Source organism: Oryctolagus cuniculus, chromosome 12 (assembly GCF_051225735.1).
Source record: "Oryctolagus cuniculus isolate XC-2025 breed Fujian yellow rabbit chromosome 12, ASM5122573v1, whole genome shotgun sequence".
NCBI classification, from domain to species: domain Eukaryota; kingdom Metazoa; phylum Chordata; class Mammalia; order Lagomorpha; family Leporidae; genus Oryctolagus; species Oryctolagus cuniculus.
In genome coordinates, this window is record NC_142878.1 from 105,473 (window position 1) to 129,923 (window position 24,451).

At 61.5% G+C, this 24,451-nt stretch overlaps 1 protein-coding gene across 5 annotated transcripts in view; it reads right to left on the bottom strand.

The window, feature by feature from the left end:
• ACAN (aggrecan) overlaps positions 1 to 21,734 on the bottom strand; it is a 54,903-nt gene extending 33,169 nt beyond the window's left edge. For 2 of the 5 annotated variants that reach the window (XM_051839812.3, XM_051839800.3), the window contains exons 1-4: positions 21,454 to 21,729; positions 4,684 to 4,760; positions 2,839 to 3,222; positions 1,103 to 1,277 (exon numbers count right to left, since the gene is read on the bottom strand). In XM_051839812.3, the coding sequence (XP_051695772.3) occupies positions 1,103 to 1,277; positions 2,839 to 3,222; positions 4,684 to 4,753 (629 nt within the window). In that variant the 5' untranslated portion in view covers positions 4,754 to 4,760; positions 21,454 to 21,729. Of the gene's footprint in view, positions 1 to 1,102; positions 1,278 to 2,838; positions 3,223 to 4,683; positions 4,761 to 21,453 lie in introns of all 5 variants that reach the window. The other 3 variants (XM_051839801.3, XM_051839807.3, XM_070053294.2) reach the window with 3 other exon arrangements.
• Between the last annotated feature and the right edge of the window lie 2,717 nt (positions 21,735 to 24,451).

Below are 24,451 nucleotides of genomic sequence, written 5' to 3' on the forward strand. Positions count from 1 at the left end.
GCAGCGGCTCAGTGGAGCACCTGGCCGCCTGTCCTGCTGCTGGAGTTATGTGGGAGTAGAAGGCCCCCCAGGGCTGAGTATTTATTGGTACCAAACATGCTTTATCACGGTTCCACAAACCGTTCCTACAAGAGGCCAGAGGGTAAATGTTTGAGGTTTTGTTTTATAATGATGACCACTCTAGCAGGAAGCAGCCACAGAGCACATGTGGAAACTCTGGTAACTGCATGGGAAGTGCAACTAAAAGAGAAGCTCATTTTAGTGCAAACTTTTTGAAATCCATGCAAATGAATATCTTCAAAGTTTGTGGAAAATGCATATTATGAAAAAAACTGCATGGATTTCAAGATTATTTGTACCAAAATAAACTTGTCTTTTAATTCCATTTTTGACAGATGCTTTAAAGAATCCACATAAAAGCAAATGGGCCTCACTGCCTTCCAATAAAATTTGAGGTGGGTTAGATTTGGCTGTCAGGGCTACTGCTCAGTACTGTTGCCGTCTCTCACTGACCTGCTACAAGGATTGTGTTTCATACCGCAGGACACCGGGGTCCACAGATGGGGGACACCTGCTCAGTCACAGAGCTTCCAAGAGCCAGAGCTGGGGTTGGAGTCCAGCTCTCTCTGAGGCCCAGGGGCAGGTCCTGGGCCATACTCGACCACTGTCTCTGTTTTAAGTGAGTATTTCTGTGTCCCAGGATCTATCCCAGGGTCTATTCCAAGACTGCAGATGCTTCCCTGAGGCTCTGCTCACGGGTGCTGGCACCTGGGCGAGATCCCACCAGAGCCAGTCTCCAGGAGCCTTGCCTGCCCCATCCTCTGCAGGACCTAGAAGCTTAGTTTATATGTGTCTTGCCTTGTTAAACACAAAAAATAGATTTAAGATGGTCTACAAAATAGTGGATAACGGCAGAGCTAAAAACAAGCAGTGCAGGAACTGGCAGAGGGCAAACAGCCGCCAGCCGCTCCTCCCTCGCCAGAGAGCAGCATGGTTTGGGGAGGGTTGCAGGACCCTGGCCCCCAACTCCGGCTCCAGCTGAGCCACACTCAGCCCCTCCCCCTCCCCCCACCACACCCCCTGACCGGCAGGAAGCTCTCACCTGACAGTCTGATCAGCCAGCCAGCCGGCGTCGCACTGGTGGAAGCCATCCTCGTAGGCAGCCTGCAGCTGCTCCGGGGTGGCAATGATGGCGCTGTTCTGTAGACAGGCCCGCTGCGCCCTGTCGAAGTCCAGGGTGTATCGCGTGGAGATGGCCCGATAGTGGAACACAACACCTGGCAGCACAGGCGGCTGGTCAGGTACAGAGGCCTGGGGTTCCAGGGTCCCACAGTCACCGGGATCTCAGCACGTCTGCATGTGGTCCCGAGTTTGTTGGGACACCCCCAGCACTGAGACCTCACTGCCTCAACATGCGTTCAACCTGAGTCAGAGAGCTCTCGGGGAGCCGGTGTTCACACTGTGGTTACGCCGCCACATGGGAAGCCGGCATCCCACACTGCAGTGCCTGGGTCCTGGCTTCACTCGTGACCTAGCACAGTAGGAGGCAGCAGGTACAACTCAAGTAGTTGGCCCTGCCATCCATGTGGGAGACCTGGAGAGAACTGCTGGCCTGGCTGCTGTGGACATCTGGAGGGTGAAACAGTGGATGGCAGCTTTCTCTGTGTCTCTGCTTGCCTGAGAGATAGATAATGATAGATGATAGATAGATAGATAGATAGATAGATAGATAGATAGATAGATAATGATAGATGATAGATAGATAGATGATAGACAGATGTCTATGTTATAAAAAAAAAGGAAAGAAATTTCTTTGAATTAAAATTAAATTTACTTTCTCATAATTTTTTTCTCATCATTCCAGAACCTCCTAGTTCTTTGAGGGAAGAGGCATTCAGAGCTCCAGGCACCCTCAGCCAGGGGGCACCTGGTGGAAACCCTGTGTAGGGCACACCCTGGAGTGGACCATCTTCAACTCCCCTGCGGAAAACCTGGTGCTGACAGTGTGGCAGCCAGACCAGGACTCAGCTGTTCTCTTGGGATCAGAGCAAGGCAAGGGTCTGGGGGAACTTCAGTCCCTTCCAGGGTTTCTGGGGGAGGGAGAGAAAGGATGGAGGAAGGGAGGAAGAGCCCCTGGGGATGGTGGCAAGGCCCCACTCTGAGTCATCTCCACGGCCACAGCAGGCAAGTTCCTTCCCCTCAGTTTTCGTGGTGTAACCACGGGACCCAATGAGCCACGGGGTTGCCGTGAAGTACAAAGGGCCAGAGAGAGCAAGGACAGCCACTGCAATGACAGAGGCCACAGCTGAAGTTCAGCCCTGTGACGGGGCACCACGGCTACCATGTGGGAATAGGGTGGGAGGGTGGGCTGAGGCTGCCCTTCTGGTTCCCTGCAGGTGAAGCAGCAGCCCTGTGGCAGGTGGGTCATGGCAGGTAGGTCCATGGCAGGTGGGCCCCATGGCAGGTGAACCCCGTGGCAGGTGGGCCCATGGCAGTGGCCCTGTGTCAGTGAGCCCGTGACAGTGGCCCTGTGGCAGTAGGCCCATGGCAGGTGAGCCCCATGGCAGGTGGTCCCTGGCAGGTGAGCCCCGTGGCAGGTGGGCCCATGGCAGTGGCCCTGTGGCAGTGGGCCCATGGCAGGTGAGCCCCGTGGCAGGTGGGCCCCATGGCAGTGGCCCTGTGGCAGTGGGCCCACGGCAGGTGAGCCCCGTGGCAGTGGCCCTGTGGCAGGTGAGCCCCATGGCAGTGGCCCCATGGCAGGTGAGCCCCGTGGCAGTGGCCTCGTGGCAGTGGCCCCGTGGCAGTGGCCCCATGGTAGTGGGCCTGTGCACGTCTCACCTTTCACCACCACCTCCAAGGTAGCCTCGCTGTCCTCAAGGCCGTGCATCACCTCGCAGCGGTAGATCCCGGAGTCATTGGAGCGCAGGCTCTGGATCTCCAGGGTGGCGTCGCTGGGGATGGCCGGGTAGTTGGGCAGCGAGACCTTGTCCTGGTAGGCGCTGTTGATGCGCACACGTCCCTCGTTGGCCACCAGCAGCACCACCTCCTTGTCCTTGGAGATCCGGCTCCATTTGATTCTCGGGGTGAGGGGGGCCGTGGAGGGCGCGGTGGTTACGGGGTGCACGGGGTCGATGAAGTAGCAGGGGATGGTCAGCGAGGTCCCCAGGAGGGCCCGCACTGGGGACGGCTGGGGGATGCTCACACTCAATGCGTTGTCGAGGTCTGTGTGGAAGAGTGGGGGGACAGGCCTGTCAGCCCCAGACAGGGCCCAGGCATGGACTCCCCGAGGGACCACAACCCAAGCCAGGGTGTGGCTCCAGGGCGTCCGGGACACTGCCGGCCACCCAGAGCAGCACAGCTCAAGGCAGAAGCCAGGAGCGAGGCCAGGAGGGCGGTCAGGGCATGGTTGCCTCTGCTTCCTGAGCTGAGGTGCTCCAGGGGACGCCACACCCTAGGCAAAAGGGATCCATCTGATCAACTCAAAGATTTTGGGGAAAATTATTATCATTAGGTGTAAGAAAAAGCCTCACAACTTTAAAGCTAAGAACAAACCTCTCGGGGCACGTCCCCTTGGGGGAGACCACAGAAGGCTCTCGTCTGGCCTTGCAGGCCACAGACAGCTCCCCTTGCTGCTAACCCAGAGCTCCTGAGTGGAGAAGCCTTGGGAAGAATCGGAGATTTCATTCCAGAGTCCATGCACAGCAGGCTTGGGGTGGGACTGGCCGCCACGGAAAGGGGGCATGCGTGCTTGCAAATCCTGTGGCGCTGACATATCTGCCCGGGGTGGAAGCAAACAGCTTTCCAAAAAACAGCACTTTCCATGGCAAGTCCCAGCCTATGGAACCCGTGCTGTTGAGAGGCGTCCAGCCCCTATCTCTGTGCTCCACAAACATCCCTCTGTGCACTGTGCAACACGGCTGGGCTCCTGCAGTGCGAGTCCCCGGGGTGCTGGCGTGACTGCAGTGCCCAGCTCAGCAGTTTTTAAAGCTCTGAGCCACCTGGAGACCTGCTTTGCCTGTGTGGGGAAACCACCCCAGGAGATGGCCAGGGCTGAATAAGGGTGGGCCCCAGGCAGCAGTGTGGATGGAGACCCACACCCACATTCTGCGTGTCTGCACACAGGAATGCATAAGCCAGGCCTTCCTCTCCTGGGGGGAGCTGAGGCTGGAGGACCATGGCTGAGCAGGAGCCCTTACCAGGGAAATGCGTTCCACTTTGGGGCCAAGGCCGCCCTGGGCTCAGCAGAAAGCTCGTCCATTTGGCTCACGGCTGGGTGATCCCATGCACGACAGCAGGCTGGGGGCTGCCAGGGGCGGGCTCTCTGATGGCCTCTTAGGCCACTCTCTCAGTCACACGTTCCAGGCCAGCCTCCCTGACAGCTTCTCCTCCTGGTTCACCTGTGTCCTGCCCCCAGCCCAGCTCTGGGTGACACCCACGCAGGAAGGGCCCTGGGAGGGAGGCCATCCACCAGGGCTGCCCCGTCTCCGTGGGAGCACAGAAGCAGGAGCAGGGTCACCTGGCGCGGCTACTGGATATGTGTGCGAGGGCAGGGGCCCCTCGGCGGGTTCCCTGGCTTCGACAGGGCAGGAGCAGTGCCAGGAACAGGTCAGGAAGGGGAGTCGCATCCCGGGAGCAGGGTCGCTGGGCTCCGCCCTCAGCACCGCCCGTGCAGATGGGGCTCACCTGAGACGTCCCCAGAGATGGCTGCCGCGATGACTCTCAGAGCCACCAGGACCAAGAGCAGAGTGGTCATGGCTCACCTGGAAGGGGAGATGGGGGTGTTATCTGCAGGGTCGCGAGTGGCATAGGAGTCACATTCCACACCCAGAGTTGGAGGTCACAGCCCACCAGGGGCTGCCTGGGCTGGGGACACATTCTCCCCCAGAGCCTTGGTGGCTTCTCCATTGAGGCAGGGGTCAGCTTGCTGACCTCACCCTAAGGAACTCTCACAGTGGCAGCTGGGTGTGGGGCCAGGCCTCGCTCTGGGTTTGCCTGTGGGGGTTTCTGGGTGGCACTGACACTCAGGGTCGAGTCCTGGTGTGAGCCCGGCCCCCTGAGAGAGACCTTCCTCCTGCCTGGTGGGCACTGCTGCTTCCTTGAGCTCCAGCTGAGACACAGCTCTTGTGGGGTCTGAAGCTCCTCAGCCGACAGCCGTCCGGGCCCCGAGAACTTTGCACGTGGACAAGACCTCCTCCACCCACTCTGCCAGCTGCTCACGGGAAGTCTCTCCTCTCTGGCGCACACAGAGCCCCATCTCCGGCTCTCCTCCCTGGCAAGCCTTCACAACACAGGCCCCCTCTTCCCAGCGACACCTGGGCCTTCCAGGGGTCTCGTCTGTCTTGGCAGGAACCACTTTGGGAGGGCTCAGGAGACCCAGCACTGCTGTGCCCACCCAAGGAGCTCAGGGTGGCTGTGGGCTGTGGCACGGCCCCCAGAGTGCTGCTGTGGATGCAAAGACTCCTGGTGTGTGAGAACGGCAAGGCTTCCTCACCGTCGGGACAACCAGAGGGTGAAGGGCAGCCCTCCACAGCTGGCCAGAGCCCACGCGGACCCAGCTGGATGCCCAAGCAACGGGCCAGAGCTGGGGCTCCCAGCCTTGGCTGCCATGGCAATCACACTTCGGCCTGGACCTCGGGGATTTTAACAGCATCACAGGAGGTGCTAATGTGTGGCCCACGTGAGCACAGCCACGGTGTGGACGCCGTCTGGGACTGGCATGGTCTCCAGTGGTGTCCATCCTGACGGCACCCAGGCAGAGCGGACTCCTGGGCTGAGAAGCCTTTGCCTCACAGAGGGCGGGGCCTTGGGGCGGGGGAATGAAGGGGCCCAGCAGGTGTCACTCTCAGCTCACCTCTGGGGGCTGGGGCTGGAGGGGTTTGGGGATGAGAGGAGCACCTGGGGGTAGGGGTGCAGGAGGGGGAGAGGGTGTATGGGCCCTTTCCTGCCTGCACCCGAGGTGCACACACTGGTGCCTCTGTGCACATGAGCTGAGACCACCAGGTTCCGGGCCCCCGCCCACCCTAGGGGTTCCCCACTCTGATGGACGTCTCTGGGGCTCCAGGTGCGGTGGAGCTGGTGTGGCAACCTGTGGTGGTCAGCTCCAGGCTGGGAGGGGTGTCAAGGTGTGGCCCTCTCCCCCAAGCTGCAGGGCTCAGACAAGGCCAGCCTGTGCCTCCCTCAGGCACCCTTTCTGGGATTTCTGTGTTTGTTTCTGCCCTCGCCCTCTGAACAAGCTGGACATTGTCTCAAAGCACAGGGTTCTCTGGGGCTTGGGTCTGGTTTTCTCCCTGGCTGAGACCAGGAAACAGGAAGTGATGAGAAAGGGGGTGGTGTGGGTGCACTGGGCAGAGACACTGATTCCATTTCTTCTGTTTTTAAGACAAACTTTGGGATAGAAATAGTGCAACAAACACGCGCCTGTGCTGTGTGTTCTCTGCTGTAAAGAAAACAGGGAGAAATTCCAGTCTGTCTGGGCTCCAAGAGTCTCCGGGACTCACTGAGTCTTTCATGAGTGGAGTCGGCTTTGCCAGCCCCAAGCCTGTCGGGCGGTAGGAGCTGGGGGCGGGGGAAGGAGGGCAAGGGGAGATAAGGAGGGAGCTGGGTGGAGACCAGGGGGCTGCGGGGGTCACCAGGGAGCCACTGCCTTAGGACAGAGGTGGAACAGGAAGTAGGTGTGCTGCTACTTGTTAAAAATGGGGGGGGGGGGCGCGGCACCATGGTGCAGGTTAACCTTCAGCCTGTGGCACCATCCCATATGGGTGCCGGTTCTAGTCTGGGCTGCTCCTATTCTAATCCAGCTCTCTGCTGTGGCCTGGGAAAGCAGTAGAAGATGGCCCACGTCCTTGGGCCCCTGCACCCATGTGGGAGACCAGGAAGAAGCTCCTGGCTCCTGGCTTCGGATCGGCACAGCTCTGGCCATTGCAACCAATTGGAGAGTGAACCAGCAGACAGAAGACCTTTCTCTCTGTCTCTCCCTCTCACTCTGTAACTCTACCTCTCAAACAAATAAATAAAATCTTAAAAAAAAAAAAAAAGAGAGAGAGAGAGACGGACAGAAAGAGCTGCCATCTCCTGGTTCAGTCCCCAGTACCTGCAACAGCCAGGGCTGGGTCAGGCTGAAGCTGGGGGCCAGGAGCTCATCCCGGCCTTCTACGTGGGTGGCAGGGACCCGACTACAGAGCCCCAGCTGCTGCCTCCCAGGCGGGTGGAGCCAGGACTCAAACCCAGGCCCTTCACTATGGATGCAGGTAACGTAATCAAAAGGCCAAACACCCACCTCACATGCTAGTGCCCTTTACCTGAGCTGAGACTGTGTGTGTGTGACTGTGTGTATGTATGTGAGTGTGTATGTGTGTGTGCACATGTGTATGTGTGAGTGTATGTTCGTGTTTGTGTGCATGTGTGTATGAGTGTGTGTGCATGTGTATGAGTGGTGTGTGTACATGTGTGTGTCTATGAGTGTGCATGTTTGTGTGTGTTTGTGCATGTATATTTGTGTGTGCATGTGTACAAGTGTGTATGTGTGAGCGTGTATGAGTGGTGTGTGTGCATGTACATGTGAGTGGGTGTGTGTGTGTATGTATGTATGTGTATGAGTGTGTGTGTGTGCATGTTTGTGTGTGTGTGAGCGTGAGTGTATATGTGCATGCTTGTGCATGTGTGAGTGTGTGTATGTGCGTGTTGTGAGTATGTGACTTTCCCAGCTGGAGACAGGGAAATCTTTCACCTCTGAAAGCTGACATCGACGGTTGGCCACCTGGCCCTGATTCCATCGGATTGTGGGACACACCAGGCAGCTCACCCACCCACCCCAGTTCCTCTTCCAGCCACAATGAAGACCCTCAGACCCGAGCCCTGGTCCTGCTGCTGGTGACTGCCTGACAACACCAGACACCCACCCCAGAGCTCCTCAGAGCTGAGTGACAGGAGGCAGGCGTCCATCAATACCATTCTCCTCCCATCCACCTGCGCATGGGGCCCAAGGGAGCCTCTGTGGATGTGGGCCCTGGAAGAAGTCTCAGGGGCTGCACGGAGGCTTCCTGTCCCGGGATGAGGGGGGCTGGATGCCTACCCCAAAAGAGCAGAACAGCTCTCATTTCAAACACAGTGTCACCACACGGCCAGACACCTGGAAAACGGGAGGGCAGTGCCACACTTCTCGGTCACTGCGTCCCCACACTGGGGACCCCACTGCGTTTTTGCTCCCCCAAAGCTACTGCTTATCACGCTTCACCACTACAGCCTCCCCCACCAAGGGCCCTGGTCCGCAGCCTCTGGTGGGCTGACAGGTGCTCAGCCCTCCCCTAGGGGGCTGTCGGGCTCCGGTCAGCTCCGCTGGGCTCCGGTCAGCTCCGGTGTACCCAGGATCTGCCCGTGGGGTTCAAATGAGCCGCCCCACTCACATCCCCATCACACAGAACATGCCTTTCCCCTCGTTGAACTCAAGGTGGACTGCAGGGATCCAACCTGTTCCTGCCTGCTGTTCAGAGATGTCCCTCCTCCGATGCTGTCAATCAACACTGGACCTCCCAAGAGCCACAGAAAGTCAGAGCTGTGATAAATCTCTGTGAACACCAAGCCCAGCTCCTCTGTCTGATGGTGAGGAACCTGAGGCCAAGCAGATTAAGGCTTTGTCCAGGACACACAGCGGGCTGAGGGGGAGCCAGAACAGAAGTCGGCTTCCCAGGTGCCCAGGGCCATCAGGGACGAGGGAGTGAACAAAGGGAGGCCCAAGGAAGGCCCAGCTCCAGGGGTGCTCAGACCACCCCGTCCCACGTCCAGAACTCAGCGGCAGAGGCACCATGGCCTTGCTGTCTGCATTAGTTAAACACGGCACCGCCATGCCGTGTGGTGTGCACCCAGAGAACAATCGGCGTCCGCCCTGCCCGGGGCTCCCAGAGAGCTCGCCTGTCACCAACTCTGTCAGTGACGTCACCCGGGCAGCTGGAAGCCGGTCCAGGTCGTGGAGGGGGTGCTGGTGCTGGCGGAGGTGAGAACTTTCTCATCCACAAAGAGAAAGGCTAGGGCAAGGAGAGGGGGCACTCCTCTCTTCCTGTCCACTCACTGCTGGGTCCACACATGTCCCAGGGGACATGGAGGCCAAGGCCATCTGCCAGCCCAGGGGTCCAGGTCCCCCTCCCCAGCCCAGACTGGGTGCCACAGCCAAGTGGGTTCAGCAAACTGTGCTGGACACAGCGCCCTCCCAGCTCCCTGCCCTGCACACCCCCTGCTGCCCCACAGCTTCGCTGGGCCCTGCCCTTGACCATGCTGCTTCTGCACCCACGTCCTTCTCTCGCTGTGCGACCTGGGCTACGATCTCAAGACTGAAAATCAAGCCTGAAAAACTTAAAGAAAAATTCCTTGGTATTAACTCAGAGTGCCAGCATCAGTCTAAAATGAGACTGACAATCCCCACTAGGAGTGAGTGGACGCTGGAATCTGGTAGCCTGGGAGACCAGTACAACTGACCCATTGGCCAAGGCCCCTCAACCCCGCCTCCAGCACAGCACAAATCTGCAGGCTGATCTCCCGGTGGTGCCCGATCCCGTCATTCGTGGCCTAGATCATGAGTGACATCGGTGCAACAAACGGCAGCCCGTGCACTTCAGCCTGGGGAAAAGGCCGGGGCCCCTCAGCCAGACCGACCTCGGGTGCAGCTGCTTCTCTCGTGAACACACGCTGTGGGTGGTGTGGGCGGGCAGCTGGGACGCTGGTCCCAGGCTTAGGGCCTCTGAAACTCCCTGGGGAACCCCGTGAGGCCTCAACTTGGAGCTTCCGCAGCCGGCTGCACAAGTCGCCCCAGGGAGACTGCGGGCTGCTTCTCATGCCCCTCCCTTCTGCACTCCCCCCCCTCGCCGAGCCCCCGCTGAGGCTTCTGCCCCCGACTTTGGATGTCCTTGCTCTGCTGTCACTGAAGCATCCGAAATCTAATTCCATACACACTGCTGTGCCTTCCGGTCACTTGGGGGGTCCTCGGAAAATGGTGAGTGGGCTCTGGGCCCTAACCCTGGTGTGAGCTCAAGCCTTGGATTCTCCCCTCTGGGATGGGGCAGTGGCAGAACTGACCCTGGAGCTGATGTTCTAGATGCCAGCTCGACACAGGGCGGAGAAGAGAGGTGGGCCCTCCGGCCTCCTCTCGCCCCCCACGGCCTCCCTCACACTCAGGGACCCCCCCCCAACTGCGTGTGTTCAGCTCCAACGCTCAGGGCCACCATATACCCCCTGGGGAGGCCTGTGCTTGGTTGGATGCTGGGGTGGGGGAGCCTAGCCGTTAGGGTCCGTGTGGCACAGGCGGTGGAACTGGAAATCACAAAAGGACACCAGGCCGAGCGTCCCACGTGCGGGTCGTCTTTGTCTGATCTGCTAATGAGGCCTCCGGCGGCTCTCCACCAAGTGCGGTGTCTAAAGCCAGGGCCCCGTCTGGCCCTGCCATTTTGTCCACACTTCTCAGGCACTCAGCTCTGTCTGGCCCACTCTGCTCCTTCCTGGGGCTCAGGGTCCCCTGACTTGAACAGTTTCCTTCCTCTCATCTCTCGCTGCTGGGAACAGTCTGCACGGACTCATCCTGGCTGTGGCTTCTTTCCTGGTGACAGGGCCAACAGTGGGGGGCAGGGTTTGGGGTCTGACGGAGCTCATTAAGTCTGGGCTCCAACAGGCGCTTGTGAGCAGATAACTTCGGCCTGAACACTTAACCCCTGGGAGCTCAGCTTCCTTGCCCAGCTGCTGACAAATGACAGACGCTGCACGGCCTCCGTGAATGGCGTCTCCTTGCCGGCTCCTCCCATGCTGAGGATGCCCATCCTGCACTTAACACCAAGCAGACGGCAGGTGCCACCTGGCTGAGGAGCCACACCCAAGTGGCACCCCATGCCAATAGTCTCTTGACTTGTAATGACAGCAAATGCCCCCACTCCAGCTTGGTTGGTCTGCATTCACCCCAAGCTGGGTTGCGGTTAGGGTTCAGAGTCTAGGACTACAAAGTAAGAATGTGATGCTGCCCCTTCCACCTCCCCAGGGACACAGGTTGGGCACAGAGCACTCAGGGCTCCTCGGGCAGCAGGGAGCGTCTCAGAGCCAGGCCCCAGTCAACTGTGGCTTCAGTCCCAGCACTGCCCGCGCTGAGCTGCAGGTGGCCCTTTCTCCTTAAAACAACTTTGCGAAGACAAGCACTGCTGCTGCACTTGCAGACAGGGAGACGGCTGGTCTGGAGCCACGTGGACAGCAGGTGGCTGGGAGTCCTGCTCTCATGGTTTTCTCACAGTCCCAGCCCCTACATTCATCTGTTGTGCCATGCATTTGCTACAGAGAGACAGCAACGTCCCCACGGATCCAGAGGTCTTGGGTGGTGGTGGGGTAAATGCAACCCTAACTGAGCTCCTAAGAAGGAGAAAACCAGTCCCCGTCCTGGCTCTGCCCAGCGCTGCAGAGGGCCTGGAAGACAAGGACGAATGCAGGGTCCACGCTGGCAGAGTGGTGCCCGGAGGGAGGGGCTCCCAGCAACAGAGAAGGGCCCGCTTTCCCTGCGTCCCTGGAAGACCCCTGCAGGACTGGTCCCCACAGCCAGGGCTCCAGAAGAGGACACAGCCCCAGTGCTGCTCACAGACGCTCTCCCGACTCCCACCAGCACTGTTGGGGGGGGGGGCTTTTTAGAGTCCTGACCAAGCCCCTCCTGGTTAAGTGGGCAGTGTCTCAGCAGGCACCTGCAAGGTGAGACATCATGTGCCCAGCAGCACCTGGGATCCTGTCGGCCAACGTCCCAGAAAAGGCAGGGATTTCCTGTCTGGACCCTGGCGGCTGGGAGAGCCGGTCAGCTCCTGCTGCTGCCCATCACAGCAGGGCAGGGAGTGGGGAGCGAGGGGAGGAAGCCCCCTCTGAGCAACAGCTTCACAAAGTCGGCCCAAGCAGCTGACTCAGCAGTACCCACCTGTGGTCACCTCACTGTCCCAACCCAGGGCCGGGCACCAGAGCTGGCCTTGGTGTGCTGGAGACCCAGTGGGCTCATAGGTGCAGGTGGGCATGTGAGGGGCTAGAAGGGGCCGACTGGGGTCCCTGTGTCCCCACACAGCCTGTCTCCCCAGATCCCTCATGCACTGACGCACATCCCTGCTAGCAACACCTCTCTGTCTCTCTGACAAGAGAAGTCCAGTTCTCCACCTGCCCTCCGGGGCCACCGTGAACCCAGGCTCTCTGCACCTTCCTCAAACTTCCTCAAACTTCCTGGCAGGCAGCAGGACACGGCAGGTCGACTGAAGAACACGGCCAGAACTCAGATCCTGGTCTTAAACCTGCTATCTGGTGACCGCGGACAAGTTTGCTGGCATCTCTGGCTGGAACTCCCACGGACGAAGACTCTGGAAGCTGTTGCTGTCCAGTGAGAACGACTTCCTCTCGTTCCCTCCCAGGGGGCCAGCAGGGGTCTCCCTGGAGCTGGGGCCATCGCATTCCTGCCCCCTCAGCCATGGCAGTGCCAGAGGCCCTGGCAGAGGCCAGCGGGGTACCTGGAGTGGGGCAGGAGAGGGGCCCTGAGACGGTGTCTGGGGACAGACAGCTCGAAGCTGGACGGCCACTGCCCTGCAGCACGGCAGCGCCCCTCCCCCGCCCCGCTCTTCCCGCCCGCCAAGTGCCGTCTTCACTGAAAACCCGAGCTAAGCGAACGGCCGCGACGGCGCCTGCTGCTCTCACCTAGGGCCATTCCACTGGGCCCTGTCTTCTCTGTGGAAAAACCCTGGTGCCCGGGACCGGCCCCTTCCTGTTCTCATGCCTCTGCCGCAGCCCGGGCACTTGGAAGTTTCCTCTGCATTAATTCCAGACCTTGTGCAAACATCAGCCCTGGGTCTGGGCAAGCAGTGTCCTTTGGCCCAAAGTGTCCAGTGGGCGGGGATCGCAGGCCAGCAGCTCAGCACCCTCTCCTGGCACTGGCTGACAGCCTGGCGGCACAGGGAGGCCCTGATCCAGACTCACTCCTCCGTGCCTGCCTAGGTGGGTTTCAAATCACCTTCCCTACATTTCTGGAAACACCTGCTCACAGCTGCACTCCTGGGCAAAGCAGAGGCCTAGGGCCGTGACGTGCTGGGACGAAGAGGCCCGGGCTCCTGGGGTTCCGTCAGGCTGAGAAAGGGGATGGGCCACCTGGGTCAACCTCTTCTTCTGGGCCCCAATGAACCCCCTGGTTGTGGGGGGAGGCAGGAAGGGCTTCCCAAGGAGCACCCCCACACACACTCAGCTGCTCTAAGCGGGGAAACGCTGCCCCCACTGGCGGAAGGTGCTCATAGCGCAGCCCTTCCAGGAACGAAAGGCTCGTGTTGCCCAGAGGAAGGGTGGCCCCTGACCCCAGCTCCAGGGGTGACCTCTGAGCTCTTGCAGTGTCCTGCCTGAGGGGTCCCAGCCTACCGGGGACCCTGCCTGCAGCCCCTGGAGGTGGGAGGCCAGGGTCAGCTGTATCTCCATGACCTTGTGGCTCAGGCGCCTGCCCCAGTGGGTGGCCCTCCGTGCTCTGGAAGAAGGGAGGGCTGTCCATGTGACTCCTGTGGGAGGGGACGGCTGGAGGCCCTGCTGACTTCGACCTGTGCCCCTTGGCTGTGAGAACCCGACAGAGCTGCACTGCAGAGTTCTGAGAACAAACCACAGAATCTGAGGGGGCCTTGTGGACCTCTGCTCCCTCGGGTCAGCGCCCCCTGCCCAGGGTGGTTCGGTGCTGGCCAGGGGCCAAGTGGACAGGTGTCCTGCAGGGCGCTGCCGCCCAGTGGAGCACTCTGCTGGCCCCTCCCATGCGGAGTCGCTGCCTTTCAGCTCCCCCCAGCCCTGTCACTTGGGGGCCTCTGCCTGGGGTGGACCCTGCACAGCTGGACCAGCCGTGGGGCAGCCTCAGGGCTTCCTGTGGGGGCAGCCGATGAGAAGTGCAAGCACAGCTCTCAGGGGGTGGTGGAGACGAGGCTCTGGGGAGCCAGAACACAGGCGGCTGAGCTGAGCCTGTGGGCAGGAGCCAGACGGAGGTGGGAGGCGGGTGCGGGCGGGGGAGGGCCCCCTGGGAGGAAGGAGATGAGCACACAACAGCACGGAGAACGGGGCAGGGCAAGTGATGGAGAGAGACATAAGTTAGAAAAACCTGGCCCGATTCTGGACAGCCTCTGCAGCGGGGGTTCAGTGTTCAGCTCCGTTCTACAGGAGATAGGGGGCTCTCAGGTCTCAGGAGTGACCGGACCTGGGGCCTGTGGTGACAAGAAACTGCAGCCTCTGCTATCTTTGTTGCTGACCCCACCTCCAGGAAGTCCTCCGTGCCGCCCCCAACACGACAGCGGAGACCGCCCACACCGTGAGTACCCCCCGGCTCCTGCCTCCACAGGATCACACACTGAGGCTGAGTGTGTTCACAGCAGGACTGGGAGGGCTCAGTGACTCCGAGGGAGTGAATCCCACAGCCAGCGAGCGGCAGAGCCTGAGGCCACAGGCACGGGACTGGACCCACTGGGGCACCGTGGCCCCGGGGAGCAGACAGCTGCAGGAGGCTCTGCACAGACGGGCTCCACTGCAAAGTCTGACTGACAGGCATCTGTCAGGAGAGGCAGAGGCTTGCTCTCAGAGCCCCTCCCAGAGCCCCCTCTGACTCCCAGCTTGTTCCGGAACAGTCCGTGGAAAGCTGCACAATGCCCTCCATCACCCCCTGCCAGCTGTGTCCGTATCCCAGGAAGCTGCCCCACGCAAAGTTCCCCGCGGAAATCTTTGCATCTTCTCCGGCTTGGGCTGTGCAGCCCCAGCACGGCAGAAGCCAGCCAGAACCACAGTTCCCCGTGGAAATCGCTTAGGAGGGCACCATGTTGGAGTCCCTCTGCCTTCTTCCAGGGAGACCAACACAACCCTCTTTCCTCTGTGGCCGGGTTGGACCGAGCAGCACACCAGCCAGGCAGCTTCTACCAGAACCGTGCCGTCTGTGAAACACAATTCTCAGTGACGGTCACACGCTCGCTGCCTTGAGATGCTCACAGCAGGGAGGAGCAGGAAACCAAGCTGGATTCTGAGGACAGCAGACTGAGACACCCATGCGGAGGGCACCTGCAGAAGTTAGCCCACAGACACGTACTGCAGTGCAGCTGAGCCTCAAACGCATTTGAAATTGGGAGCTGCCGTCCCAGTTTCCCCAGGGGAGAAATTCACCCACGGCTGCACCGTCAGCAGCAGCACCGAGGCAGAGCCCGGCCCCTGGGCAAACACAGTGGGCTCCTGGAAGGCAGGGGAGACTCAGCCGCCGCTCTCAGAGCAAAGATGGCAGGTGTGCAGAGCAGGGCTCACAGCCGACGTGACCACTCGACACTGGGCTCTGGGACGGCCATAGTGACCAGCAACAGCTGCTCTGTGCGAGGGTCTGTGGTTTAGCGATGCCTCCTCAGCCCTGCCCATGACACAGCCAACAGGAGGTACAGTGAGCCTGGGCAGCACTGTCCTGGCCACCCTTGCACCCGCTCCACTCCTGGAAGACGACAGCTCAAGGGATTCTTTTGTGAACCCAGTTGTCGGAGTTCACCAGGAGCTGGGGCAAAAACATAACTGGCAACTGTCAGTCTCCGTCACACCGAAGACAGACACGAGGCAGCAGGGGCAGCTGGGGCTGGAGCACGACGTCCTTGGCGTGGACAGCAAAGGCCCAGAGAGATGACCACTGAGGTCACCTCTCACCTGCCAAGGGCAGCTGGGACGATGGGGGTGGGCACCTGGAGGTGGACGCTCGGCTGTGCAGCCAGGACGCTGGACCTCCACACGCACACACCACGCCCTGCCCACAGTACACGCACACACGCTATACCTACAGTACACACACACACCACGCCATGCTTACAATACACACACGCACCACACGTGCCCATCAGGCATCATCACGTGTTTATGGTCAGAGCGCCCAGGGCCCTGTCATTTGGTCTCTTGCTTGCTCTAGAGAACTGCACCCCCCGTGCCCATCATCTGTCGCAGCCCAGTGTGCAGAACCCAGAACCGACACCCATCAGGCTGAAAGGCAGCACCTGTCAATCACCTTTCCCCTGCCCCTCCAGCCCCAGCCTCTGCTGACCACTGCTCCACTCTGGAGTTCTGGGAGACCCCTCCTCATGCAAACGACCTCTGAGGCAGGTCTCTCTGGCAGTGACCTTGCTTGGGGTCAGCTACATTTCCCTGCCCCTGACGCAGCCACAGGCTCTTCTGATGACAGAAGCGTCTGCTCCCCATCCCCAGTACACAGAAGTAAACGGGCGAGCTCAAACCCAGTGCTGGGCCCTGCCCTCCTGTCCAACACAGCACCCTCTGCCCTGTGGAAGGGCTGAGGTTCCCCTCACCAGAGGCCCCCTCGGTGAAGCCAGCATGGGCTGTGTTTAGGGGACAAGTGGGAGTCTCAGACGGGGCTTGAAGGGGGGCTGGAGGCCTGGCTGGGCCGTGGCCAGGGGAGAGGGGTACCCACAGAGGGCAGGGAGTGTGGGCTGGTCAGGCCCTGGCTCAGCTACGGGGGACCCCGTGCTATTCGTGAACGTTTCCAGAGACTTCACCCAGAGCCGCCCAGCAAACAAGGGCAACAGCCAGGCAGGGCCCTTGGTTTTCCAGGTAGGGGCAGCTGGGAAGACCTTTCTCTCTGTCTCTCTCTCACTGTCTATAACTCTACCTGTCAAATAAATTTAAAAAAAATGAGCCCCCAACCTTCACAGGCTGGCTGCAGGTGGATGCGAGCTGGAAACAGGGTCAGCAAGGGGGCGGGGACACAGGTGGGCGGTCCTAGGAGGGGTCTCCTTCCCCTGGGTGCCCCAGGCCCTGGGCCCTGCTGCAGGATCCTGACCCCAACCCCATCTGCATCCCAATCAGACCCGTTGGTGATTCCACCCCTCCCTGCAGGCAGGGACCCACCTCAGCCTGGACAACGTCCCTTGCCCTTGGAGGGGGAACCCTCGGCCCTGGCATCCCAGCCTGGCTCCTGGGGACAAAGCGCCCAAGGCCAAGGACAGCTGTATGGTGGACACAGACCCTGTCCCAGGCAGGAAAGAGGGGAAGCACAGACGGTGGTGAGTGATCCCCAGGGCAGGGCGAGAGCCAGGGCCTTGGAAACAGTGCCGCCTCCAGGGGAACTGCCCTGGACGTTCTGGGGGTGGGCTCACAGACCAGGCTGCAGTAGACCCTCCAGGGCAACTGGACACCCACAGGCCGGCCGCCTCCCCTCCATGCCTGCCCCGACACAGAGGCTCTGCAGGCTCCTCTTGGGGCCAGCTCTGATGCTGCCCCCAGCCCCCTTCTCGTACCTGGGAAGGTGAGACACAGCCCTCTGAGTCTTCCCATAATCCGCACGTGCCCTGAGCCATCTGCACGTGCAGGAGAAGTCGGTGGGGGGAGCAGGGAGGAGAGGAGGGGTCTCTGAGGGAAGGGAGATGGGCTGAACCTTTGGGCTCTGAGACTTGGTACCTCCTCCTTCTCATCTGTCTGAGGGAGGGGCTTCGGAAGTCAGGGCGGGAGCCCAGGCTCCATGCCACGCCCCCACTCCCACCAACTGCCTTCCCCATCTGTGTAACAAGGCACTGGGGTGACCCCCCAGGCCCCCTCTGCTCCAGGTTCTCTGACTGAAGCAAGCTTCGGGACGCATGGTGACTTACCAAATCCACTCCTTGCTGGTGGCTTTTGCTGAGGTCTTAACCTGCTGTGACTTCAACGCCATCTCACAGAGAGGAAAATGGAGGCATCACTGGGCTGTCTGCCCTGGGCAAGCCCAGTCCCTGACCTGGTCTGGTTCCCTCAGTGAGCGGGGCTTCCCCAGCCTCTGCCCCCACCTTCACCGCCCAGTGCTGTCCAGCGCCGGTGCTGAACCCACAGTGTCCCCCAGAGGGCACTGTTGCCTGGGGCTGGAACCAGAGACCTGACTTCAGCCTTGCAAGCAGAGGGTGCCCATGCCCAGAATTGAAAGGGATGCACGGTGCCACGTGCGTTCCTTCATTCAACCGTTCTGTTGTGGCTTAGGGACAGGGAGGAAGGGACCTTGCCAGCCAGCGCTTGTCCAGCTCACAGAGGGGCCAAAGTCAGAGAGACGGAGCAGTGTCCCTGTCCCACAGGCGGTCAGCACCCCTCCCACACACATGCCTTGTTGGCCACCATGTGGCCACACCACCCCCTGCCCCCACGCCAAGCTTAAGTCTCTACCATGGCAAAGCTGCTTGGAGATCATGAGTGTGCACCTGCTGATGCTGTAATTTTCCAAGGCAGCACCGTTACAGGCCTGAGGATGACAGTCTCAGTTGCTGTACACAGTCTACTCTGTGCAGCTCCTTCCACAGTGGCTCAGAAAGGCTGTGACTGGCCTGAGGGCACACAGGGTTTCAACCTGGCTCCAGCGGCCACAACCCAGTGTCTGCTGAACACGGACCTGCCTTCCCCACCCCGTCTTTGTTATTGCCCTCCCACCCCAGGCTTCCGCCACTCAGGGACCAAAGGTCCAGAGCAGCCTCCGGACCTCGACACTTCCAACAGTGGGGCCGTCTTGTATGCTGCAGAGTGGCTAGCAACACCCCTGGCCTGCAGCCTGGCAGTGCCCCCCCCCCCCACAGAGTGACAGCAAGACGGTCTCCAGACACCACCAGTGTTCCCGGGGTAGAGGGAGCAGTCCCAGTCCAAAACCATTGCTTTACAGAAACGAGGGGCCGGGGCCAGGCAGCCTGCAGCGTCCCCGTCAGATCACCAGCGGGAGAGGACAGGAAGACAGAGCTGACTAGTGCTGCACCCACAGAGCACGGATGAATGAACGGATGAATGGATGGATGGATGGATGGATGGATAGATGGATGGATGGTTTGTAGACCGGGCATGTTCTGGGAGGAGGGCTGAGGCTGCACCGCCATCTGGACCCTTCCTGGACTGCTCTGGGGTGGCCGGGGCACAGTCCTCACCCTGCTGGGTCACCTTGCAGTCTCCCCAGAGAGGGGTACCCCAGGTCCAGCCAGGCAACACCCCCTCCCCCGAGCAGGCCCACGAAGGAGCCGTGGCTCACGCCTGGGTGTGTCTGGAAGGAAAACACGGACCCGCAGAGGTGAGCAAACAGCCACACTGATGCCCAGAGCCACACACCCCAAGTCCACCCACCCTGAGTCTAACAAAAAGCTCCTTTAGGACACACTGTAGGGCCATTGAGAGGGAATGGAGCCGCCTCACACACGCCCCAGCCAGCCCGCAGGCCGGCCTCTGGCGCACGCACGCGCACACACGTACGCGCACGCGCACACACACACACACGCGCGCGCACGGTTGCTTACAAGGAGGCTCTGAGTTTTTAAAAGTAAACTCAGCACTTTCCGTTCTTGCCCTGAATTCAACTTTTGAAAACAGGAGCTATGTGGCCACTTTCCCTATGGGTCCCCTCTCTCGCCCTCCGGCCTGCATACCTGTGTCCCTCTGCAGGTCTCTCCATCCCAACCGTGCCCAGGGTCCAGGACCCCTCTCCAGGAGGGGTGGGGGCTGTGGGGGGAGGGAGGTGGCCCTTCCCACAGGACTCCCGGAGGGGACCCAGCGCCTGCCTGGGTCAGCAGCCTGTCTTCCACACCTCACTTCCCCTCTGGCTCGGGGGGCCTCTTTCCTGAGCTCGGCTCTCACAGCCATTCCAGCTCCCGGCTCCAGCTGCCTTCACCCCTAGACACCGGCCCCCACAGCAAGAGCTTCCCAGAGACAGAACCGTCTTGGCCACAACCTTCAGTAAGAAACACATGTTGCAAATATACAAGGTGTAAGGGTGGGCACCGGGGGGCGGGGGATCCCTGCCTACCAAATCCGAGAGCCTGGGTTTGAGTCCCAGCTCCGTCCCATCCAGCTTCCTGCTGTCGGGTACCCTGGGAGCAGCAATGATAGCTCTGGGGCTTGGGTCCCTGTTGGCCCCAAATGTTGCAGGTATTTGGGGAGTGAACCAAGGGAAGGGTGGTATCTCTGCCCCTTTCTCCGTGCGTCACTCTGCCTTTCAGACAAAGGAAAACACGGCAAGCCGGCGGGCGTCACAGAGGGCGGTGAAGCCCGCATCAGAGAAACAAGTGCCCAGCGGCAGCGCGCACTCCCACTCCCGCCGAGCCCGAGGGAGCGCCTGTTCTTCCTCTTCCGTTACAATCCCTGCCACACTGCCTTTGCCATCTGCTCGTGGACAAACCCCAGGCTGGAGAGAGATCCTCATGGGATCTCAGTACAGGGTCTCTTGGGGTCCAACCCGAAGGGACTTGGGAGGAGCCCAGAGCCAGCAGGCCCCCTAAAAACTCACACCAGAGCTGGGACACTCACTGAGGCAGAGCACCCCATCCCTGGCACAGCCCCATTTCACCCCAAGGGCCCCAGGGGTGACGGAGAGCGGGACACACAGCATGTCCTCTCAAAGCCTCCCCAAGGCTCAGTGACCTACAGGGTTGCCCAGGCCCCCGTGCCACACCCAGGAAGGAGAGGAGGGGGCATCCCAGGGTAAGGGCGATTTTCACTAAAAATTCATCCGGAGGAGCACGGGACCCCTGCGTTCTCGCCCTCGCCACAGACGCGTCTGAACCCGGGCGGGGGACATCCCTCCTTCTGCGGTCTCTCTTCCAGGCCGGGAGCGCGCCGGCGCCCCAACCCCAGCCAGCCCCGGGGCCGGGGGTCTCTCCGCCTGCGGGGGCTCCGTTCACAACCACTGGGCAGGAAAGGTTAGGGTGAGGGTGCGAGGCTGGACTCTGGCCCAACCCTTAGGGACAGCGAGCGCGTGCTTTACAAAGCGCCAGCGCCTCCCATGGCCCCTCCCCTCATCAGAGAGGAAACGGGGCAGCGGGACCCCGCAGCCGCCCCTTCCTCCTCAGCCCCCGGCGGCACTGGGACGAGCCTGAGACGCCGCAGGAAGGCGACCATGGAGAAGGCAACTCGGAACACCCGCCCGGCCGCTCGCAGGAGTCGCCGCGCCCCCGAGCAGCCCCTGGCCGCTCCGACGGCCTCCGACCCCTCCACCGCCGGCTTCTTCTGAGGAGCAACCGCCTCTGGTCGCGTCCCCGTGCACCGGGGACGGGGTCCCCTCGCCCCAGGGCCGCTCGCAGCCTCCCTGTCCCCAGCCCTGGGCGCCTACGGCCCTGGGGGACACAAGCAAGCCGGGTGTGCGGCCAGTGGGGCCGGTGCCTCCCCCGGCACCTCGGGGTGCCTGGCGTTCAGCGCGCATCGCTGCCCGACAGGCCTGGGGCTCCCGGGAGGAGGAACCCTGTCCAGAGCCAGGTCCACGGCGGGGGTCGGCGCCCACCTCCCGCCTGCGGCCTCGGGCCCGCAGACGAAGTCGGAGGGAGCCTGAGGAGGGCGTCCCCCGGCGCCCCATCCTAACGCCCCCAGACCCCTCCGCGGGGGCCGCCCGCAGAAAGTTTGCCCAAGCAGGGGCGGGGCGGCGGACCGCGCACGCAGATCGCGCGCAGACCGGGCAGCCTGGCTGCGGGACTGGGCGCCCGGGGAAGGGGCCGTTACCTCGCAGTCGGACTCCCCTCTCGCGAACTTCTGCCCGCACCCGGCGGGGCAGTGAAGCCGGCCCCGGCGCTCTGGCGGCGCGGGTGCTGTGCGCGGGCGCCGCGCACTCCTTCCTCGGCGCGTGCTCTCGAAGGTCCCTTGGGCGACCGAGCGGGGAGGGCAGCCGGGTCTCGCCGCGGGCCCGCGGGGCGCTGAGGACGTCAGGTGCCGGCCGGCGCGCGCGGGGAGGACCAGGGCGGCGTGGCGCAGCTGTGTCCCGGGAGCCGTCTGCGCGGCGGGAGGTAGGCGGGCATGGCGCACGGCGCCACATTCATAGGGGCGGGCGGGGCGGGGAGGCGCGAGGGACGCCCCACCCCCGGGGCGGGGGGCTGCAGGCGCCGAGGCCGGGCCCTGGCGCCGGGGAGCGCGGGACCCGCTTGACACCCGCGCGGCAAGCGGCAGAGGGGCGGGGCGGGCTGGGGCGCCCGCGTCTGCATTGCGGGCGGCTGCGCGGCGGCGGCGGCTGCTGGAGGGCAGGACGCGGCGGCCGAGGGCGCAGCCCGGGGTTCGGCCGTGATTTGGGCGACTGCCCCCCGCCCCCAGGAGTTGGCTGGACGTTCTGGGGAGTGGGCGCACAGGGGAGGCCGCAGAGAGGAAGCCGGGCTGGGAGCCTCGGGGCCGGAGACTTCCAACTACCGGAGGGACCCAGGCTGCGTCCCCGGAACTGGAGCCCCCGGGGCCCCCGCAGCCCGCGCCCCGTGGTTTGTGGCCGCAGAACAGTGCGGAAGACCCCAGCGTCCGGGAGCCTTCCTTGGGCAACCGCGTGCCGTGCGCTTGTGTCTGATTCAACTTTTTCAGGCGATCCAGGAGGGCAGCATCACCCCTCCCCCAAATAAAGACATGAAACCGAGACTCGGACGCTGGTGGGCTCTGAATTCGAACCCCAGGTCATGTGCTGTCCAGTTGGCGGGTCCGTGGCGTGGAGGGGACAAGATTGGGAAGCAGGACGAGCGCGCACCAACGGGGAGGAATCTGGGCACTGCAGTTCCGGTGCTGACCGCTGGACCGTGTGGGCGCTTTACTGGGCATCTCTGCTTGCGGCGGCCCGGACCCTGGCCCAGGGCATCTGTATCCTTGGCCCTCCCCTGTGCAGGGCAGCGTAGCCCTGGCTGTCCATGAGGCCCCTGGGGCTGGTCTCAGCGTGAGAACACTGGGACTCTGCCCACACCCTGTGGCAGAGAAACCCTCTGGAATCTTGTTAGTTACCGGCCTGATGCCTGCACAGGGATTGTCCCATCTGGGAAAACGTTAGCCCCACTCCCAGGGGTGGGGGGTGCTGGATTCCAATGCTTGCCTGGTCACAGGGTCTGGTCTGACAGACATCCTGGGAAATGTGGGATAAGGACAGCTCAGGCCTGGGACAAATGTTCCTTAGATAACTCGTTTGTTTTTTTTTTAAGATTTATTTATTTATTTGAAAGTCAGGGTTTCACAGAGAGATGGAGAGGCAGAGAGAGAGAGAGAGAGAGAGAGAGAGAGAGAGAGAGAGATCTTCCATCCAATGGTTCATTCCCCAATTGGCCACAATGGCTGGAGCTGCACTGATCCAAAGCCAGGAGCCAGGAGCTTCTTCTGGGTCTCCCACATGGGTGCAGGGGCCCAAGCACTTGGGCCATCTTCTACTGCTTTCCCAGGCCATAGCAGAGAGCTGGAGCAGAAGTGGAGCAGCTGGGACTCAAACCAGCACCACCATATGGGATGCAGGCACTGCAGGCCAGGGCGTTAACCCACTAGGCCACAGCGCCGGCCAGAATAACTCGTCTTGACAGTGAAGGGGACAGATGCTGGCTGAGTGGTTTGTAAGGAGGCTGAGACAAATCGGGCTCCTGTTCCGTGATGCTGCTTGGTGCCCCAGCCATGCGGGTCGTTCCCACCATACACACGAGGAACTGGGCCTCAGGGACCTGAGTGCAGGCGTGAAGTTTCAGAGAAGCAAAGGGTCAGGACATGGCTGGGGGCAGGTGGCATCCCTCTTCCCGTGTGTCTGACGCTGGACTTCCCGCCTCCCTGGGACTCCCTACAGCTGCCTGATCCTGTCTGTGCCATTGGTAGGTTCCAGACTCTCTCTGCTCAAAGCGTGATCTGCAGACTGGCAGTGCCTGCTGCGCTCTTGTCTGACGGGCAAAACCTCAGACACCGTGCCCTCGCAGCTCTGAAGCTTCCCCAGGGCAGTGTGAGGTTAGAGAAACTCTGTGCCCAAAGCAGGTCCCACTGTACAAAGTCAGAGCCTGGGGGCCGGGAGCGGCTTCTGGAGCACCTGACACCCTGCACCTGGTGTGTCAGCCTCTCGGTGATGTCCAGGGCTGCCTGGGTGTGCCCGCGGATGGACGCCCTTCTGGGACCTCATGCCCCCAGACCTCCTGCCATATGACGGATCTTTCCAGACCTGAACCCTGTGCTTGTGTGCTGCCCCCTCCTGCTCTTCATGCTTCCCTCAGCTGCTTCCTCTGTGTTGACCATGGCCTCCTTGCAGCTCTACGAGTCCTCCTGCAGCAGGTGTGGACGGCCTGTGCCCCATGTCCACGGGGCTTGGCACTGATCACCCTGCTCAGCTGACTGCTCAGGCCGGGCAGCCTGCAGCCTGCACCCATGTGCTTCTGTGACAGCCCCATCTTAGCTTGTCCTGAGCCTGTGGCCAAACCAGACCCACTTTCCACACATACTGCTGCGCCGAGTGTCTCCCCTGGGCTGCCCTTTCTAAGCCAAGGGTGGGACTTTATCTGCTGCACTGAGAATGGCCTTGGTACCGGAGCTCACCTTGGTGTGCTCTCCCATCGCGGTGTGTGCTCCTGCCTGCAGCCGGCCTCCCCAGAGCTCACCAGCAAGCACCTTCTCTGCACAGGAGGGAGCCAGGGCGGGGCTCCGGAGCAGGGATGTCCTTTCCCAGCAGCTCTGGGGACAGCGAGAGGGCTCCCGTGTTCCTGCACCCACGTCTGTGCAGCTGACTACCTGAGGCATC